A 21228-nucleotide genomic window follows, 5' to 3' on the forward strand; every position below is an offset into this window, starting at 1 on the left:
AAAGCTTTCATGCTGTAAAAAGAACAATAATTGGACTTTAAAAAGAAAAACTAAATGAAAAAGTTGAAAATATTCCAAGCAATTGAGGAAGAGAAAGAATACAAAAATAACGGATCTGTAAAAGTACTTTCAAAAATAAAACCAAAATTGTATTAAAAAAGACCACAAAGGTGAATTGGAAAAGGGGAATCAAAGAATGCTAAATATCTCACTTTAGGGTAGAATAAAGGTTTATTTCTAAATTCTGGATTTCATTATGGGAGTAAGATATTTATTTTTCATGCATATTTCCTAAGTCCTCTAAAATGAAAATATATTTTATAGTAATAATTAGCAATACAAGTTTTGACAAAATAGTGTGCTAAGCCTACTGTTACTTAGGCTGAAAGAGGAGAAGCAAACAGGGTAATGATGAATTTTCTAATAAGTCAAGCCTGCATCATTCTGTGGACTAAAAGAATTTTTGCAAAATGAGAAATTTGAAAACTAGGAATTTGTTTAATTATGGTTAATGGTTATGATATCTGAAATTTAAAGTTATAGAAGCTAAATATAATTAAATCTTAGATAAAATAGGAAAAAAGTGTAACTTTCATAATGAATAGAACATCAAAGACAGTGTGTGTGTATATGTGTGTGCATGTGTTCACACAGATTTCCACAACCACAAATGACAATTGTACATTGCAGGAATAGTTACTTTAGTTCAAAATCTTATTGTTATCTTCCTTTTATAATATTTACTAAGATATGTGGCTTTTCATCAGCCAAGTCAATCTATACTTATATTCTACGTATTGTTTTTGAAGTATGTCTGTGAACAGTCTTACAATTTGAACTCCTAAATTGATTTCCAACTATATTTCCCAGTTCATTTGGTGTGTGAAAAAATATTTTCTCACTTATAAATTTTTAATTATTGACCCTAATAAAAATGTATAGTTTTCACTATCAATATCATATTTTTAAAGGCTAGAAAAATTATATTATTGGCTTCGTAGGCCACTACTCCATAAACAAACTTAAAAATCCAATTGTATCAGGAGGCTGATAACTTATGTGTTAAAACTGCAGAAGAAACCACATTGAAAATTTATATTGGAGTGAACAAATGACTAAAGTGTCAGAATTGCATTGCTTAAGTTCACTGATATCGTACAAACCCCATGCTAAAGGAACAGACTATCCATCAGAGAGATAAATACATTCTAAGCATAGAATTTATCAAGTAGGCCATCTTTAGTACCAATTTTTCTTTTGATTTTTGATCACTTTGGGTACAAAATATGATGGGATTCACTAGAAACAATTTTTTTTTTCAGAATAAATTACAGCCTCCTAAGTATAATGTCTACTAGAAAAAAACTAAATCAAAGAACTCATTTCATCTTTTTTTCTTTCTGTAGATCAGATGTATTCATAGTACTGTATAAGGTACATGTTCCTGTGCCTTTGAATATGACAACATCAAAAATTAGCTGTATATCTAAGTAAAACACCATTTGTGTGTTTTTAATTATCTTTTCCTGGACATGCTAACTTCCTGGATAAGTCTAGTTAGCAACAAATGTGGTAGAAGAATTAAAACATATCCATTTTGACCTTTCGTGTTTTTGATCTCACATTCAAACTACTGGACAGAAATAATATCTATGCGATATAATTCTATAACCCCACAACTTCACAAAGAAGTGCTTGAGTCTCTTTTGTGCCCGATACAATTCAAGCATTCATATTTAAATAATGCCTATTGATCTACATTAAATTTAAGAATATCATCTAGTATTGAGAAAGTCATTGTTAATAAACTAATGAAACTGGAATGGGGCATATGATAAAGAAAACTGTTTCTAAAAAGTAATTAATTATATTTTGCTTATTTCTGCTATAATGTGCATGTGGTATTAATCTTATTCATATCTGAGTCATCATAAAAACAGAAAGTAAGCATTCTTAGAATTTAGGAGCTTAAATCTCAACCTTAAGTATCAACGAAATAAGGATATGATAACACACAAACCAAAATACAACATAATTGTCAATGACACCAAAATAAAACACATTTACATAAAAGAAAATAAGTCAATTTATGCAAACTTTTACAAGTTCCTAAATGCAACTTTTTCCCTTAGTCATGTCTTTTTTTGTTTACTACATAGGCACTATACTAATATAAATTTCTATAATTATAATTCGTGCATCATCAGCATTAAAGAATTAAAATCGAAACTTGGGAATGCCATGATTTTGTTGATGAGAGGACATTTTTGACTCAGCTGTTCCAGCTGAGAGTCATTTAACAGTGGGAGACAGAATAGAGATCTAGATTAGCAGTTCTTAACAGAGTAATTTTGTTCCCTAGAAGACATTTGGCAATATCCATAAACATTTTTAGCTGTTGCAACTATGGGAGAGTGGGGCATGTTACTAACATCTCCTGATTGGGAAGAGTGCAGTGATCCAGCTAAATACCTTACCCTACAAAGGAAAACAAAGATTTACCTGGTCCTAAGTGGCAAGAAGTTGAAAATCTTTGCTTTAGATGAAAAGTCATTTGGCTAAAGGGAGCAAGTTTATCAGGAATCATTAATTTTTATAAAACATCTCCACCAAAGCTTTAATGATTCATTTAGAAAGGTTTTTGTAGATGGAAGGTTTATACGCTTGGATTCGTAGTTTTTATATGAATTTTTGTAATAGGGAATTGGAATGGAAAGAGAGAAGTAGAAGTAGAAAACATCTTCAGAAGTTGAAAATTGTTTTTGTCCTGGAAAAACTGGATGTAAAGTAACTTAAAATAAAAAAACTGTAGACTCTGATGTGAACTGTTAACCAGTACAGGACAATGTAGCTACTGTGCAAATAATGACCATTACAATGTAAAGCTCTTATAGATGGAGCCCAAGGTCTGTTGAGCAGGAGCTCATTTGAGTATGGCTTTCACAATACCCTGGTAAAATAACAGTTCATCAATATGAGGCCCCAAGTGTTAGTTGCATATCATAAATTGACATCATTTTTATTAATATTAACTATCAAGATCACATCAATGTTGGATTCTGTTTCTTTCAAATGATAATTACAGTTGTACTCACACATACCTAATACTGAATACTTAATGTCTTCTCTGTTGTGGTTTGAAAAATGATGCAATAGAATCAATCTTTCCCTGGAGAGTACGTTATAAGGATGTTAAAAACAAAACAAAACTTGCCAGGTGTGGTGGTGCAGACCTGTAATCCCAGAAATTCTGCAGGTAGGACAATCACAAGTTCAAGGCCAGCCTCAGCAACTTAGCAAAACCCTCAACATCTAAGCGAGACCTACCTCAAAATAAAAATTAAATATACTGGGATGTGCTTAGTGGTAAAGCACCCCTGGGTTTAGTCCGCATTACACCAAAAAAACAAAACACACAAAAACTACCATGGTCACTGAAATAATTTTCTAGAAATATTTAAACCACACAGTAAAAGGAGCTTTCTTAAAAACTACCCAACACAAGCACTTAAATATGTAGAATTTCATTTAAATAAGTCAGTCAACAATTTTTTATAAAGTATTTAACACTTCATTGTAGAAACATAGGCAAAATGACTATTATAACCAAAATGAAAAATACTGTTCAATTTAAAAAATGTACTTAAACAAGAACCTGAAAAAGTTTATGATATGCATAACATTGTTCAAGCAAAATTGCACTAGTATTACATAAATCAATAGTTTATAAAGGCCTCAATATGGCAAAGTTTAGAAATAGGTAGTATGCATGCACATAGTACAACAAAAAGTCTCCTTATAAAACAGCAGTTTTTTAATGCTTGTACAAAGGGATAAAGAGCAACCACAAACATATTTTTCATCTGTTAGGTTAATACATTATGACAGCTAAAAGTCAGTCATGTCTGTCAGAGGAACAAAAAGCCCTCCACAACTTGTGAATAAATCTTTTGTGCCTTTAAAGATATTTGTATAAAAATGCTATCTTTTTTTATACACCTTAAATAAATTGTACTTGTTTAATCAAAGTTTGAGAACAAAGAAACAAAAGAAGTGAATGGGGTCCATGTGTTTTGTATAACCAAAAACAAACCAGAGTACCAGAGCAACTGGTATGGCATTTATACTCTCCACCTTTGATCATGGGTAGATAATTGTTCTATATCTTGGAAGAATATATTTTGGGTAGGGCAAATAAGGGATTAGCCATACTGTTTCTTGACAATACTTACGAATTACTCTATACTAAAATGGCTGTTTTACCTTTTCCTTTTGACTTAGCAGAAGAATGCATTCCCATAATTGAAATTCTGTCTCATCAATTTGTGTGCTTATCTCTTATTCTATAATGTTCAGGGTGGAAAGGGGTGGGTTGGGCCAATCTTCCACAAAATGCACGTGACTGGGAAGAAGTACATAATACATGAGTACCCAATGCCCTGTTGTGCTCTAGGCTGGCTATTCACCTCTGGACTGAGGGAGAACCAAAGGTCTTATCCCACAGCAAGTGTGATCTGTCCACTTCTGGTTATTTTTTTGCTATGCTCTACCACCTAAATATAACTATGGCTTACAGGGTGTTTGCATTTAGCATATAACAGAGTCCACTAAATTTTGGAAAATGTAAATCATCTGTTTTCATGCAAATTGTTAATTTTATGTATATTTTAAAGTTTTGCCTCAAAATTCTTATCTACCACTTGGCAATCTAAGGCTAATTTCAAAGCAGGTGATGCTGAATTTGTGAGGGTTATATATTTTCAGCAGTATCTGAATCAATCTTCATGGGCACAAAGAAGAGCATTGTCCATTTAATTATTCTTCCATCAATTTAAACAGAAAAATAAAATGACATTGTATTACAGCTTTTAGACTATATAATGAAAAAGTGCAGAGATTCTCTTTGTTAATTAAGTAGAACCCAAAAAGTTCATATAAAATAGATTGCTCATATTCACACTACAAAGGAATATGTTGTTTTTAATTTTAACAAATTCAAAGGTGTGTCATATCAGCAGCATTGTTGTAAATTGTACTGTAGTGCAGTTCTTTTTCATAAAAATACCATACAAATGGTCAATCAATAGTCATCAGCAAAAAATAAAACCCAAAATACTCAGAAAACAATTAACCAGGTAAAAGATAAAGGAAGAGGTAATGCTGATGCCAACACAATTATAATACTGTTGGAATATACAAAAGTAATCCTTATATTTTATACATTTATACAGCATATAAAAGGTATCGCTGATTATGCCACCGTCTCTCTTATACCAATTTCTATTTTCTTTGGAAGCAGTTCTTTTCTTTCATCAACACTTCCTAAGGAGTTTCGACAATTTTGCCCATCCATATACAATTTTGCATACACAGGGTTGGAGTAATTAGTTGGCTGAAGAAGAAAAAATAAATAAAATATTGTTATCAGTTGATGGCATTACTTACTTTTTAGTTTGTCAATCTTTCAATGGTATAAAATGTACCCATGATGCATTCAATTTACTAAGTAGTACATATTTAAATGAAATTTAAATTCTGTTTTAGCATGGTGGTAGGTAAAAAAAAAAAATTAATATTTTTCAGGTAACTTGTGAAGCTAACATAAGCTCTGATGTAAAATGAAAAGCCAGAACAAATTGTAGGGAATGTTATGCTTACTAAAATTTTATTGTAAAATGGTAAAACAAATGATCATGGTTTTAGGCCATATGTCTCCTGTGCCCTATCACCACTACCACTTATTGCTAATGCATACCAATCAATGGAAGGTAAGATGGGTATACAGAAAGTCATCTAATTGGTTGGTGTTTATAATTTTTCAATGTGAATTTAAATGAAGATGATAAAGACAAAAGTAAAGGAATACGTCAGTGAAATACAGTTCTGAATAAAGACAATATTTTTGCTTCAACAACCTATATGTATTTGTTTGGACTCTTCTAAAGAACTGTGAAGTACGGGTTATATTAAGTTTCAGATACAAACATTTTGAGATAGAATTGAAGCATGTGACAATGACCTCTTTCAGTTGGAAAACATACTCATTGTTCATCGTTTAACAAATTGCAGTTAACTTAAAATGTTGCATAGTTTTTGCTTTTGTTGTTGTTTTGGTTCATTCATTTTTTTTTTTTCAAAAAAATACATTAAGCCTTAGTTACAACAAGATAACATAATCTTTGAGCCATGCAAAAGAGACAAACACCATAGATAATGAGAATGAAAAGCAGTTGATGAAAGAGAAGAAAATGGAAGAGCATACTCATCCTTAGGAATTCTGATACCATATTTTATTCTTTTTCTGCATAAAATAAGCTATGTAACTTTAGACAGAATAGCTTTCTCTAAATACATTATTTAATTAAAAAATAAAAATGGTTTTATTAGCCTATCCCTGACTTCTCAATGTGATAATGCATTTTGAATTATATTTTTATTTACACATAAAATTTATTTACATTAAGTAATGCATTCAATAAAAGTGCTTAAAACTGAACAAATTTAAATAATTCAGTTTAGAATTCTAGCTAGAGACTCTTTTCTAAGAAAAACGAATACTAAAATACTCAACTTCATTGGAAAGGGGTTATAACATTTTCAAATCCAGTAGAAGAGATATAGCTATGTAACAACTTGCCGAGAATGATAACATGTCTTATATGTAACCTCCTATAGGCAGGACACATAACATAAACCTCTAATTTTTATGCTGTTTTGACATCTCTAGTTAATTAAAAACTTAATTAAGGACAAGCCTCTATCTAAGTCAAGTAGTCATTCTGATTGTGAGGGATTCTGTGATGGAATGGATATGGAATAATGAATTTCTTCTCTCACCCCAGCAGTTAGTGGTCCTTTCAAATCAGAGTTTAGGTAGATGGGCGGCGCTGTGTGTGGAAGCTTGAAAGCACTGGGCCCTCCCCCTATATACCTGGCCTGTACACAAACAGAGAATTTTAGTTTCTTATCTAATATCATGGAACCATTTTTCATTGATATAAGTCATGTTAAATCAGAAAAATAACATTAAAAATCTTCTTAGCCCTGGGTCATGAGCAGTGTTTTCATGTTAGCTTTCACAGATTAAGAAAAAAATATTAATTGGATCTTTGCTTCCTGGGTATTCATTTCAGTTATGTTCAGCTTACCGACAGACATGGTACACACGCAGCAATATCCAGATATTTCTATTGAACCTTAACCTCACCCAGGAAATAATATCTTCACTAAAAACTCTGAAAAATGCATCAGCCTCCTCCATTTAAAATTCTGACACTTAGAAAAGTTCTGAGTTCTGACTGTGGCTCATTCTGGACATTGAAATATCTAACTGCTTCTAATTAAAGAGTCATCTTCATGCTATATTTTTAGGGGAGAAATTTAAATTTCAGATTTAATACATCAAGACAAACATTCGCATTTTTAAAAATCTCTCTAGTTAGAAAACAGATTAATTAGTAATAAAATGAGCTCACTTCATCTCCATGCAATGTGATTGACTTTATATTTTTGGGGGGCTAAGGGCAGAATTATCCTGTTTCACTCATATTCATAATATAGTAGTGATGATAATAAAAAACCCTGAAAAGCATTTTTTGAATATTAAAATATCAATGAATATTATTTGCTTGAAAATTATAACAATCAACTCTTAACAATGTACCACCACAAAGTTTAGGACAAGGATAAGTGGCTCTGGAAAATATTTTAAACAGAAAATTAACTCAATGTTGCCACTTTAATTTTTTTTCACAAAAGTTTCATTCAGAAAATATTCAAAACAAAAATAATCCTCTTTAATTGCCTATAGTCTGTAATTTGAATTTGGATCAATCATATACAAAGTAATTACAATTTTTTTGGAAAAGAAAATTCAATTAAAGATTGAGATGAATTTTGGGATAAAACCCAGGAATTATTATTTTTTGGGCTCTTCAAATAATTCTATGTTTGCATCTATAGTCAGATGTATTTCATTAATTTTAGTTAAGTATTTCAATCCTTTTGATAATACAGCATCACTGAACTGGAAATGTTAAGCTGTTTGAAAATAACAAAATGATGATTCTACAAAAATTTTCTTTGTGGCTGATTACATCACACATATACCAAGTTACTGCAACACAGTTGTACTATAAAATTCATTTCATCATTAAAGTTGCTTTGATGTGACCTTTGGCTTTTTATTATCATCCTTAAGATCGTGTTCTGTAGTTACCTCTTAGGTGACAATTTGTACTTACATTCAAACATTGGAAGCCAGCTAAACTCAGCCTTCTATGACAGATTCCATGCAATTTTGGTTAGTCATTCAGCAAATTGATAAATAAATATTTATTGACTGTTAAGTGCTAAGTACATTAAAAATATATTTGAAGGGCACTGAAGCATAGTTTTATTCTCCTAGAGTAAATGTGTAAAAAATTTTAAATGGGATACTAAAAAGCTGTTCTCTCTAAGTATACAAAATTGTATTAATTCAATCACTAGAAATAAAAAATGATGAAGGAAAATGAGGACTCTTCTTCATGTAAAATCTGAAAAGTGTTTTAAATATATTTAAAGTATGTCTCTCAACAGTTCATATTATATTTTATATTTATTCCTAAGAAAAATCCAAAGAATCTCAGAAGTTTAATTTTTTAATGTCTTTCTTTATCATAGACGAATTATCAAATAATAATTTACACAGTATATATAGTCTTTAAATTTCAATTACAAAATACTGGAACTAAGAGTATTAGGATTTATTTCATGAAAAAATCAGATGTAGGAGTTAGTTAATGACAAAATTATTTCTAATTAGGAAAACATCATTATAATATTCTATGAGAGTATAAATTTTAATCATGCAAAAAGGATTGACTGATATTAATTGAAGTATTTGACTATCAATTTCTGGCTCAAAAAGTCTAATTTAGAACGAGATTGAGTATATGAGACCCTATTCAACTCCTTTAGGATTTGGTGTCACTACAAGTTTAAACTCATTTGGTTGTAGATTGGTTACTTTGATTATTTACAATCTAAAGGTGTGTTTTGAACAAAGTATCTTTAATAAATGAATAAACTAAGAAAAATTACTCCAATATTAGCAAAATGGTACTGAGTTTAAAGAAATAAATAAAATTGTTGTTGAAAATATTTAGATAATTCATTGAAGGAAATCTTTGCAAGTTTAATTTATCTGGATAATTGTATCAAGTGAGAGTATAGTAAGTAATAAGAAGTAAAAGAAACCTTAAATAGATAATGAATGTTTAAGCTATGTATATCAATGATATGTTTCGAATCAATATGGATAAAATAGCAGATAGAGAAGTAGCTTTCAAAAGTGATTTGAAGACAAAGAAATCAAGGGACACAGCTTAGTGGTTCTCCAATGAAACACTATTGGAAATGAAATAATTATTTTAACAATGAAGCACTGTACTCTTTTTTATTGAAATAAAACTACATTTTACACTAAGCTGTATATTTAGACATGCTAACACTTCAGCATATTTCATTAGAATAATATTTTAAATGAATTACACATCTTTATGAACTAAGTAAATAAATCTGTATATTTTAATGTTAACTTGCATGCCTCAAGTGAATACAGGTGATGCTGTATTTTGTAGAAAGAGGCTACATCATTCAATGAATCATAAGAGCTTTTATGACAATTTTAGATATAAAAATGATGAAATTCAAGATCCTATAATAGAGAGTGATTCAAGAAAGTTCATGCTTACTCTCCATTATCTTAAGCTTTATTACCTTTGTTGGATCTATCATAAAGCCAGGATCTAAAAGACCTCCATCATTGTGATCATGATCCACCTCATACATGTTATAAGATGGATTGCCAATTTCTACATTTATTCCTCCATTGATAATGGGTTGTCTTCTAATTGTTTTGTCCTAGAAAATGTGAACATTAACATAGGTGTGAATTGTATAATACTCAAGATATATGAAATGATCATATTTATAGATTTATTGACTTATTTTAATAAAACTGATGGGACATTTATAAGTTATATGCATTTGAAATAAATTGAGCAAGTGATATTTGTCAAATTAGAGAGGAACCAAAAACTCATACTTTGATAAGTCATTTTCCAATTACTTTGACTTAATAAAAATACACTGGAAAGAAGTTTCTCCTAAATAGCTAATGGCACATTTCTCCATTTGATCTGAAAACTATCCCTAAGAAAACATTGATAAAACTTTGAAATGAAGTGTTTTAACCCCCAAATTATATGGCTAGAATCCTAACAATCCATAATTAAAATCTAACTCACCAGCTCTCAGTTCTTAGATTAAACTCCACCCAAAGCCCATTCCTTTTGACTCTATGTAACTGTACTTTCACACCAATTGAAATAATAATACTTCAAGCCAAATGTAAACTAAATACACCATCTACTAATGAAATCCACAATTTATGACACACATATTTGATATCATTCTATTCACATTACCAATCATACACAGTAATATAATAAAATATACTTAAGAGGCCCTGCTGTTTTAAGGAATGAGCACTGAAATTCTAAGGATTATGGTCCTTGTTAGTTTTGTAAGAATATATAAATGGGTCCATTCTACCAACATAACACAAGGGAAGATTTGAGTAAATTACAATCACGTAAATTAGAGGGTTAAAAGGGTTTGTAAAGTATAGGATATTGTAGTTGTAATAACTAAATCATGGTATAAGAAATTTTTGTAAATAACTATATTTCTTCAACTTTTTCATGATTCATTCACTAAATAATTCAGAACACTGAATCTTACCTTCTTTTTCTCTTACAAAGAACTAAACCAATTACTAAGGTGGTTATCAAAGTCACCAAAAGGACAAGAGGCACAATGATGGCAATGCTTCCTGGAAAATAAATGAAAGAGAAGACAAATAATTAAGTAAAATAAAGAAAGCCTGACACAGCCAAGCACTTTACTATGCCAAAACATTTTGCCATTCATATACTAAAAATAATTGTGACCCAAATTTGTATTCTGAGTTCATCACTATGTTACTAATATACTGTTTTCCTATCAAACACACAGTTTTCTGGGAATATTTCTTTAGATGGCTTTTCATTTATATACTGCAGTTAAATACTTGGAGATTAGAAATGGTGACTTTGTCAGCCTAGGTTTGCTGATTCCCACCACACACATTTACTTGCAATAATGCAAGGACATGCTGGTAACTACTTATAAATCAAATGTGACAGAATACACATTTACACAATTGCACTGGCCACATTCCCACCCTTAGTTTTGTTCTCTTAGCTATAAATATTTTCTGACCCTGAGTACAAGTGGCAAGTTTGATAGTAGCCTGGAAAAGAAAAGGGAAAATAAGGGTTGGATTTGGATGAACCTGGGTTTAAATATTAGTTTCACAATTACAGGAACAGAGGCCTTGAGTAACTTTCATATACTCTTTGCAGTTCCCATTCTTCACCAATAACCAGGGACAAAAAGACATATAAACAGAGCTGTTTGATTTTTTTTTTTTTTAAATAAGGGTGAGGAGGCAGAGGAGTCTCTTAAGTTTTAGTTTCTGAATAGTTTCATCAAAACACATTTTGTAGTTTTATCTTATGTTGTTAATGTTCATTTTCCCACTTTTTTCATGTATACAAGAATAGTTTTGCTGGGTGTGGTGGCACATGCCTGTAATCTCAGTAACTCAGGAGGCCGAGGCAGGAGGATCTCCAGTTCAAAGTGAGCCTTAGCAAAAGTGAGGTGCTAAACAACTCGGTGAGGCCCTGTCTCTAAATAAAATACAAAATAGGGCTGGGGATGTGACTTAGTGGTAGAGTACTCCTCAGTTCAATCCCCAGAATCTCCCAAAATAAAAAAAGAATGGTTTTACTTTTTATCACTACTAAAATGGATCTTCAAATGTTTGTCTTAGTTTATGCAGCTGAGCTAAGGGTGAAAAGAAACTGGAAAAGTCTTTGTCTCTTTTTTCTAGGTTGGAAATAAGGGTGAACTATTATTATTGTTATTGTTGTTATCATTACTATTGTTTTAGTCAGATAAGTAAACAAAAATATCCCTTCGTGGATGTTCCGAGAAAGAGGATACACCCACCATTACGTGTCACTTATGTCATGAATAAAATTGAATCCAAGGGTTGCTTAATAACAGGAGTATTAAGTAGCTCCATCACTAACTAATGTTAACGTTTTCAGCAGGCAAATATTTAGTGTCCATGAAGCAAAGGTAAACATTGGGCTGATTTAGTCAAGTCAGATTAATCAGTGGTTTGCCTAAGGAACAAAGCAATCCAACAAAAAAATAAAATTTAATATAGAAATCTGGAATGACTAAGAAGTGAAACATTAAGAATTATTATTAAGAATCTATTAAGTAGATAAATTTTTCTCTGCAAATGCATGGGCATGTAAAAGTACTGAGGAGGGGTTAATGGCTATATTAAGAATAATAAACAGTCACTTAGGGACTTTCATATAGAAGCATAGGTGTGTTTTAATAGTTCTAGCAAGAGGTGACCTGGGTAAGATAGTCCACATTGAGGTCACTTACTAAAAAAAAAAGTCATAATTAATGAAATTTTATATTTAAGACAATTTTCTAAGTAGAAACAAGAAATAACTTTCCTAAAATAACCAAATAACAAGCTCTTGTATACATGAAAAAATGAATCAACTTCCTTAACTACTTTCTAAAATGTAAAATTTATTTTGTTTTCATTTTACCAGAACTATACAACATAGTGAGTTTGATATTATAATACCTCTTTGGTTTTGGGAAAGTGAACTTCATACACATATGTAATTTATTAGCAATTAATGAAAGCAGAGAATCTGGCACCTTGGATAGTAATTAACATTTGTTCACAAATTTTAAATATCAAGGAACAGCTTGGTTTCTTCATAAGCTGAGACTTCAACTGATTGATTGTGATTATATAAATATCTTTGCTTCATTATTTATTCTTTTCTGCTAAAATTTGTATAATTGGTAGATGTAAAATACCTATCAATATTGGTTTTAAACTATATAAAATTTCTTTTCCCCTAATGAGATTATAAACAATTTAGAAAATTAGATTTTACTTTTCCCACATAGTTTCTGTCATTCCTATAAGGTAGAAAGCTATTAATTATGCATGCCAGAAAACAAAGAATTTCTTTTATTTTTCCCACCAATAATGGCAGTTGCAATCCCATATATTACAGCTCTGTTTAAGATTCTAGACTTCTGATATGTTTATGTAACCAATCAAGGTAACTGCATTCATGCTTAGTGCCAACAATAAATAATACAGGGTAGCAGTTTTGCAATATTTTTATTTTTTGTAAAATAGTTTTTATTGATGAAAACGACTAGCAACTACACATATTTTTTAAAATTATAAATAAGATATTTATCAAAATAAGTATCTTCAAAGTAGCATATCTAGCCATAAATGTAAATATTGTATTATTAACATGAAACTATCCAGGACTATTGCAAGTGAATTTTAGTGGTATGTTATTAATGGATTATTACAAACTCATAAAAAATGTATAGACTGCACTTGTTAAGAGTAGAGGAGTTGGCTCAGTAACTTTTTCATGCAAAATAGAATGAATCTTCTGTTGCAACGTGGTTCTGAAACCCCATTATGCACCACTTTTCCATTAAAAGGATGAACTGCATTACCACCTTGCTATGAGGAAGAGTTTCCTTCCTGGGAGAGGTGGATAATAGACTAGAGCCAGGCTACTTCTGTTCGAATCCTATTAGCAACATAACCTTGGGCAAATTACTTATCTTTGGTCTTAGATTACTCAGCTATAAAATGGATGTCATCAACAATATTTCAAAGTTGTGTAAATAGGATTATGTCAGTAACACAGAAAGTACTATGTGCATGCATAATGAGTAATTCTAAACATATGTTTCCCATGACACCCTGTTCATGCTGCTATTTTATGTTTTTCACAATATGTTAGTATTAGTGTATATATATATTATATATATATATATAAAATATATATAATATTTTTAATTGTAGATGGACACAGTACCTTTATTTTATTTACTTATTTTTATGTGGTACCGGATTGAACTCAGTGTTTCACATTGTGCTAGGCAAGCACTCTACCACTAAGCTACAACCCCAGCCCAGTATTAGTATATTTCTAACCTCTTTGATAGAATGGAAAGTTCGTTTCTCTTTGTTTTGCAGATAGCACAGTTCTAAGCATGTCCTACAGTTGATGTATTTGAATTTCATTTAGTAAATATATCTTAAGAGCTTGTTATGGCCCATACACTAATGTATACTCTCCTTTCTCAGAGGATACAAATGAACTTCCTCTTTTACTGCTTGATGTTTATCACAGGATGACAAATGAATGGGTTTATTCAACACCAGAAATACTACCTTTCAGAAGCTAAATGCTGCCCTGGGACCAACATGATATTGGTATAGGAGGACTGTGTGTCTCTGATAACTGAGAGAAAAGTCCTCTTCAGTTCCCTGAAGACAATATGAAAACCTGGGGGATTAACATTAGGAGGGACAAATAGTCTGGTATGTAGAATGCACAGTGGTGGAGGAGATGTGACTGTGGAGAAAAACAAGTGTGGCTATGAAAGTCATATAAATGAGCTGGTAATTTGTACTTCTGGAAAAAAATGTTATGCTGAGCTCAGTCTTCTGTTGCCAGTCTCTATCTTTGCTATTTTTGTTTGTTTCCTTCGCAGAGCCAAGAAAACTGACAATTATTTATTCATTTATATGTTCACTTATTTGCTTCCTCATTTTATTGTTCTCTACCCCACTAGAAGCTCAGTTTCCTGAGAAAGGGCATTTTCTGTCTGTTGTACTCATCTAATCTCTGGGGTCAATTACAGTCCTTGACATGTGATATAAATTGATAAACATCTGCTTTCAGAGAGTTAGGGCAAATGCATTGTTGTGTTGCTTTTTCAATTCAATCCCTGTATTTGCTAATTTGTCATATAGCCAGTTTATTTTTCCATGTTAAAACATGGTAGTATACAAGGGATTAGGGGGAAGAAAGAGATGAGAAACAATGACTCCCTGACAGGTATCTCATCTCTAATGTCACACAGTAAACTACAGCATCTCTATGGTACTGGTCCACAGAATGTTGAGTATATTTTTATCTTCTTTAATTTTAGCACATACTAAAAATGGCATAATGCAAACTTTGAGCATCCAATCTCAAAAACTTTATGTGAATTTCAAATAGGGGTATGTAATGAATATTTTATCAAACTGAGTTTAGAACTCTTCAAAGTATCTTCAGAAGAGTCAAACTAGCTTTTTCAAGTGGAACCTAAGCACAAAGCCCTGGGATAATAATCTGCCTAATTACACAGGCTGGTTTTAAAATACTTTAAACATCAAGGGCCAGAAAACACCTGTACCACTACTCCAAGATAATTAAGGAAGCTGTGCATGAATTAGAAAGGTGAATTTCCATGCAAATTGACAGTAGTTGGGCAAACAAAGGCAACGTATTCTTGATTATGCTGAGGACCAATGATTATGAGATACTTCATCTTAAATGGAAATGCAGATTTGAAAACATCATCTTAAAATATAAATCTTTCTTATTCACTTGTCTTCCTATGCTTTATGCTTATGTTTGGGGAATGTTTGCCAATCATTCAAAATAACTGGATTTTACCTGAGAGAATCCAAGTAAATCTCATACTATAACAAGGATGAGTTTATCTTTTTCCCCTTCAGAACTATTGAGGCAAATTTCTTTAAGCAAAAAGTGTCTGATGATAACACCTTCTAATAGAGCCATTATCTGGTCAACTTTGTTCTAGTCTGTGATAATTTGACATTTACGTAGCTAATAGCCCTTTCAATGTGCATTGATACTTCCATTAAATTTAATGACTTTAAATTAGTGATGGAAGAAATAGTCACAGAATCTTTGGGAGCAAGGTTACAATAGCTTGCAACTCCTCCTATTTGTTATCCTTTATTTAAGAACTGTTGCCTGTTGTAATCAGAGGCATTTCCTCCTAAGGGAGGTTCTTGTCCATCATTGGAGACACCTTTCCTCAACAGAAACATCTGAAGCATCCTTCTTTGAATCATTTTCCAAATGTCTAAATTTCCCTGTGAGCATGGACCTCATATAAAATTTGAAAACTCAACAGACATTCTATTCTATTTTCTTCTTCTTCTCAAGAATTTTACAAATATTAAAAGTCTTTGTAAAAAGACTTTTAAAAGTCTTTCTAAAAGTCTTTGTATCTTATTTATATTAATAACTGAGTAATTGCTATTAAAAAATGGTGCAAGCACTTTAACTTCAAATCCCAATTTATAAATTCAGTGTTTTACTGATTGGTAACTTTAAAACGTTTTTTATTTTAAAAAAGGCTCTTAATGTCTGTTGAGCTTTGCAAATAGTTTACAAAATAACATTTAAATTAGTATGCCTCCAGAATTATTACTAGTATTATTAGTTTGAGCCACAAGATCCTGGGAAGAAAGAAGAGGAAGTGCTTTCTTTTTCTTTTCCTCTCTTTTTGTATATCAAATTCAAAAGGCATATTTTGCCACATCTAACATTTTATGAAACAATTCCTTAAATCCCAAGGGCCCTAGTCCTACAATTATGTGCCCATAGCTTCCCTAAGGGCTGCTCCCTTCTCTGACCTAAAGATGGCATGCATCTTCTAAGGTAAATACAAAATGCTCATGACCAAAGATCAGAGGTGAGGGTTACATCACCTCTTCAAATTAAAATATGCACTATCAGAATATTTATTCTATACCTATCTGTCATGTTTCAAAGATGGTCATGATTATAAAGCAAATTAATCTGTGAATGATGCAGGTATGGACAATGTTGCTTGAAGTATTTTAAATAATGATAGAAACTATTTGGAAACAGACAACAAATAGGTATACCAGCAAACACTGGAGGCTCCTTTTAGGGTACAAAAATCGTGTAGTATATTTTTCATTTGTCTTTATGAATTCTGTGTCTCCAGCAGTAAAAGACTAGTAAAAAAAAGTAGTAAGGTAAATGCTGGTCTATCAGGGATATTATTTTTCCTTCTCAAAAATGTACCTACTCACTTGATACACATTATAAATTATTTTAATTCTTTCCACCTATGGTCAATTAATAAAAATATGTATGAATTAAGAAGTTTTACTTCAGACTTCACTTTTAAAATTTTTCATAACAGCCTTTAAAGTATAAACAACAACTCACAATGCTGATGGCCTAGACCTGCCCCCAAATGACAGCTGCACAAAGCAGGCTTGGAAAAATGTTAATATATATTTTAATACACTTCAAAACCCCTACTTTAAAGACAAAGAAGCAATAAGTCAACTTCGATACTTATAACTTGCTTGATAATTTACTACTCTTTAAACTAATCAATCCAGTCTGGTTTTTCAACAACATATTGAAATGTATTTCAAAAGGATATACACTTTGCTCTAAGTAAACAGAATCACTTTTCTTCCTGAAGCATTCTCACATCCTTGTGGTATTCGCAACCTTTGTAGTTGATGGACATTTTCTAAGAAAAGTCAATCCTAGGTTCGCAGATGTGCATCATGAAAACTGCCTTAAAAAGCACATAAATGCTGAATCCTGCCACCAGAGGAGAGCTCAGTGCCTCCTCTTTCAAAAACACCTGGACTATGATGATCACTTGAAAAATTCCATGAAGATTTTGCAATGTCCATTCCTTCAATAATGGCATTTTACACACACACACACACACACACACACACACACACACACACACGTATAATTTCTACACTATGTAGACCACACAAAATATTATTCTGAGGAACTTACTTGTGCTGATATGATCAGATTTGCTGCTCTTTGGGGCTGGCCTCTCACACTGTGTGCCTGACCAGTTGGTGGAGCATCTACAAAGATCCAAACAACAATAACAACAAATTAGTAAATAACAAAACCCAGGGGCCTGTTAATGTAGAAACTGCAAATGAAATGACATAGCAGCCAGTCATCACAGATTGATAAATACTGCATAGAGATTCCTGTATATTGTCACTATGCTGAGGGTAAGTTCAATTAGATATCACTTGTTTAAATACCTTTTAAAATTAATATTTATAACTATTTTTCTTCATTGTTCAACTTAAAATGACATACTTAATAGCAGTATTGAAGTCATGGTAAAAATTGGAAATTAAGAATTGCTGAGTATTGCAAGTAGTCACTTAGAAAAATTGTGTTTGCATAAAGCAAATCCTTCTTTGTAAGATTCCACGATTTGTTTTTCTGGTTATCCAAAGTCCAAGGTGGAGCTAACTACCAAATGCAAATGGTCATGTGTCTCAGAGTTCATGTTGCAGAATATTTTTCCTAACCAGAGATAGGAAATTATAATGCCTTTCCTTTTTAAATCATATTTCTCTTAGTATGAAGCCAAGAGGATATGTTCAAGTTTTTATTGACAAAAGTCATTTTCTCTATATAAGAACCATAACAGTATTAAGATAAGTCTAGTAGAGGATACGAATGATAGTTCTGATTAAAATTCATTCTTTCAACATAAATCACAATTATATAATTAGGTGGTTGCATCAAAATAAATGCTGGAACAGTTTTAGTTGTGCTTGAACAATGCCTATTGGCTAACACAGATGCCTCTATGAATCTGTCAGAGGAAACCCACAGAGAAACAATTTAATTGGCCTCACTTCTTATTTAAAATGACTGTCAAATACCACCATATCAAGAATAGTTGTATACAATAAAAGAACAACTTCCAGAATCATTCCAAGTGGATCTTTCTGGGCACAGTGGACCAAACTAAATAACTGCAATTTCAAGGTTTCTGTCAATTCTGTCACAGCCAATTCAGATAGTTGAAGCTATTTTCTGAACTAGGTTTCTATTATGCCATGTGCATTATTTGTGATTTTTGTGAAAACAGTATTGGCTGTCATAAAACATGGGTAAATTCCATAAAATCATCTTATTGACAAATTCAAATCATGGACACAGAAATTTGTTTCCAAAAAACTTGTATTACCTTCAGCATAATTGACAAGACTATTCCTATCCAAGAGTATATTTATTTGATTAATAATGATAAATTATGAAACTATGAGCATGGAGAATGATTTAAATGAAAATTAATATTATTGTTTATATTATGATTCAGGTCATCACTCATGCATTGGTCCAACTTTTTGTTCAGTTACCTCATAAAAAGCTTACATATTATATAATTTTTTATACAACACAAGTATGATAAATGTATGCTACAAGTAACTAATTAAAAGAGCTAAATAAATTTTAAGTCCAGATCTTTTACACTGTCTATATTATTGATGTGGGATAATGTAATGAGCACATTTTCATATAAGTAGGATAAAATGAACAATGAATAAAATATTTGAATATTATTTTTCTTTTTCATTTGTGTTTTTTTGCAGGCAAATTATCTAGAAAAAATATTCCACTTCTTCACAGACTCTAATTCTTGACATAGTCCACAGAAAATTCAGAGTAAGACGTTTAGGACCATTTTGTAAACATGTTCTTGGAATAAACTCTGATAATTGTAAAATCCTTTTGGCTTTATGTAGCTTTACATCTGTCAAATCTTCCTAACAGACCATTGAAAATGTTTTATATTCTCCAATGAAAAAAAATTACAGTGATTACTCAGTATTTTAATTATATGGCTGTTGTATACAAGACTATGCACAATTAAATATTTATTAAAATGCCAAAATTTGCTCTTTACATTACCTCATTAAAAGGCCAAAGTAAACTGGGATTCATCTTAAAGAAATGACCTGATAAATATTTTTTTGTGCTACTATAGATAAGAACCTCTGGGGCTCATCATTACACTGACATGATTTGAAGTCAGAAAGTGGAATTGCTTAGGAATTGGAGGATTAAATGCTAATTGATCCAATTATGCTCTGAATTGACTATCATGTATTTTAAATGCTTTAGGAAATTTTGAGAAAATATACGTCTGGAGCTCTATACTGGCCAAGAGGGATTATTAAATAAAGAAGATAAAGATAGTGCAATTCTTATTCTATACACTGGAATTATTTAAGTAGGATAGACAGCATTTATCAACAATATAGTGTGATTTTCCTCATTTATCTGTAGCTGGGAACACAGTATTTATGACAGATAAAAATAAGACACCTTCTAGTGGTCAGAAAACTTCTTCTCTTTTAAATCATGGGAGGGCATTTAAATTCCCAATCTTCAGGGAATGTTTTACTTATTTCATACTGGAAATAATTCTCAAAGACTGCATTGGGGAAATAATTAATGTTAATAGTTATACATCTTAATCAGCTGATGATCACCTTGCAGTTCTCCCTCTACTACTTATAAAATGTTTTATGGCCAAAGATAAAATAAGATATGTTCCACTGTTCTGCATTTGTTCCAGTCTTAAAAAATAATCACTTTTGAGATATTAAATCAAATAGAAATCATTATTCTTGTTTCCTACCTGACAAAATTACAACTTAAAGCATTTGCTGCTCCACAAGTTTTTCTTCCAATGGTTGATTTAAGACCCAGTATTTTTACCATCTTTATGGAAATTCATAAATCTTCATATTTAAGTAGACTACAATGATCAAAGCCATTAATGGCAGAGCATTTAAGAAATGGAATGTGTGCAGATCATCAAAATTTCCTGTCCAATTCCTCACTGAATTATTTGCATAATCATGCTCACTATAATTTCTCTGGCATTTGCTCTCTCAGTTTCACTATTCCTCAAGAAAAATTGATAGTGCATGCTCTGGTCATCTTTAAACCTGCTCTGTTGTAATCCATTGCTCCCTGTAACTCATCTAGGAACAGTTACCGGTAAGTTAGTGCTGCATGGTTCTCCCAAGAAATCCTTCAGTTTGATGGTGTTTGTCATCAACACAAATGTGTATTATTCATGTAAAAAATAATTGACAGTTGTTTCCTGCTTCCCTTTAGCTTAAAACAATGAAAATTAGATTCATCCTATCACAACAGCACTCTGATTTTTTTTAATTTCATGAATTTTAACTAAATATTGTTGGATCAGATATAGACATATTCTTTCTTATTTAGTCAGTCATCTGTCCTTCTTTCTTTATATCATCATCTAAATATGCTCCTAGCAGCTTTGTGTAGCAACTTAATTCCCTGATGAATGGTTATTGATTTAAAATTCTGTGACTTCTCCCTTCTT

The 21228-nt window shown here is 31.4% G+C and overlaps 1 protein-coding gene across 1 annotated transcript in view; it reads right to left on the reverse strand.

Annotated features, from left to right (window-relative positions):
* Window positions 1-3382: 3382 nt before the first annotated feature.
* The window catches only part of Lrp1b (LDL receptor related protein 1B), a 1852169-nt gene continuing 1834323 nt past the window's right edge, over window positions 3383-21228 (reverse strand). Inside the window, 5 exon segments of the mRNA XM_047543195.1 lie at window positions 3383-5392; window positions 6838-6936; window positions 9763-9906; window positions 10779-10879; window positions 17838-17914. Coding sequence (XP_047399151.1) covers window positions 5252-5392; window positions 6838-6936; window positions 9763-9906; window positions 10779-10879; window positions 17838-17914 — 562 coding nt within the window. The 3' untranslated portion in view covers window positions 3383-5251.

Source organism: Sciurus carolinensis, chromosome 3, assembly GCF_902686445.1.
Source record: "Sciurus carolinensis chromosome 3, mSciCar1.2, whole genome shotgun sequence".
Taxonomy (NCBI): Eukaryota; Metazoa; Chordata; class Mammalia; order Rodentia; family Sciuridae; genus Sciurus; species Sciurus carolinensis.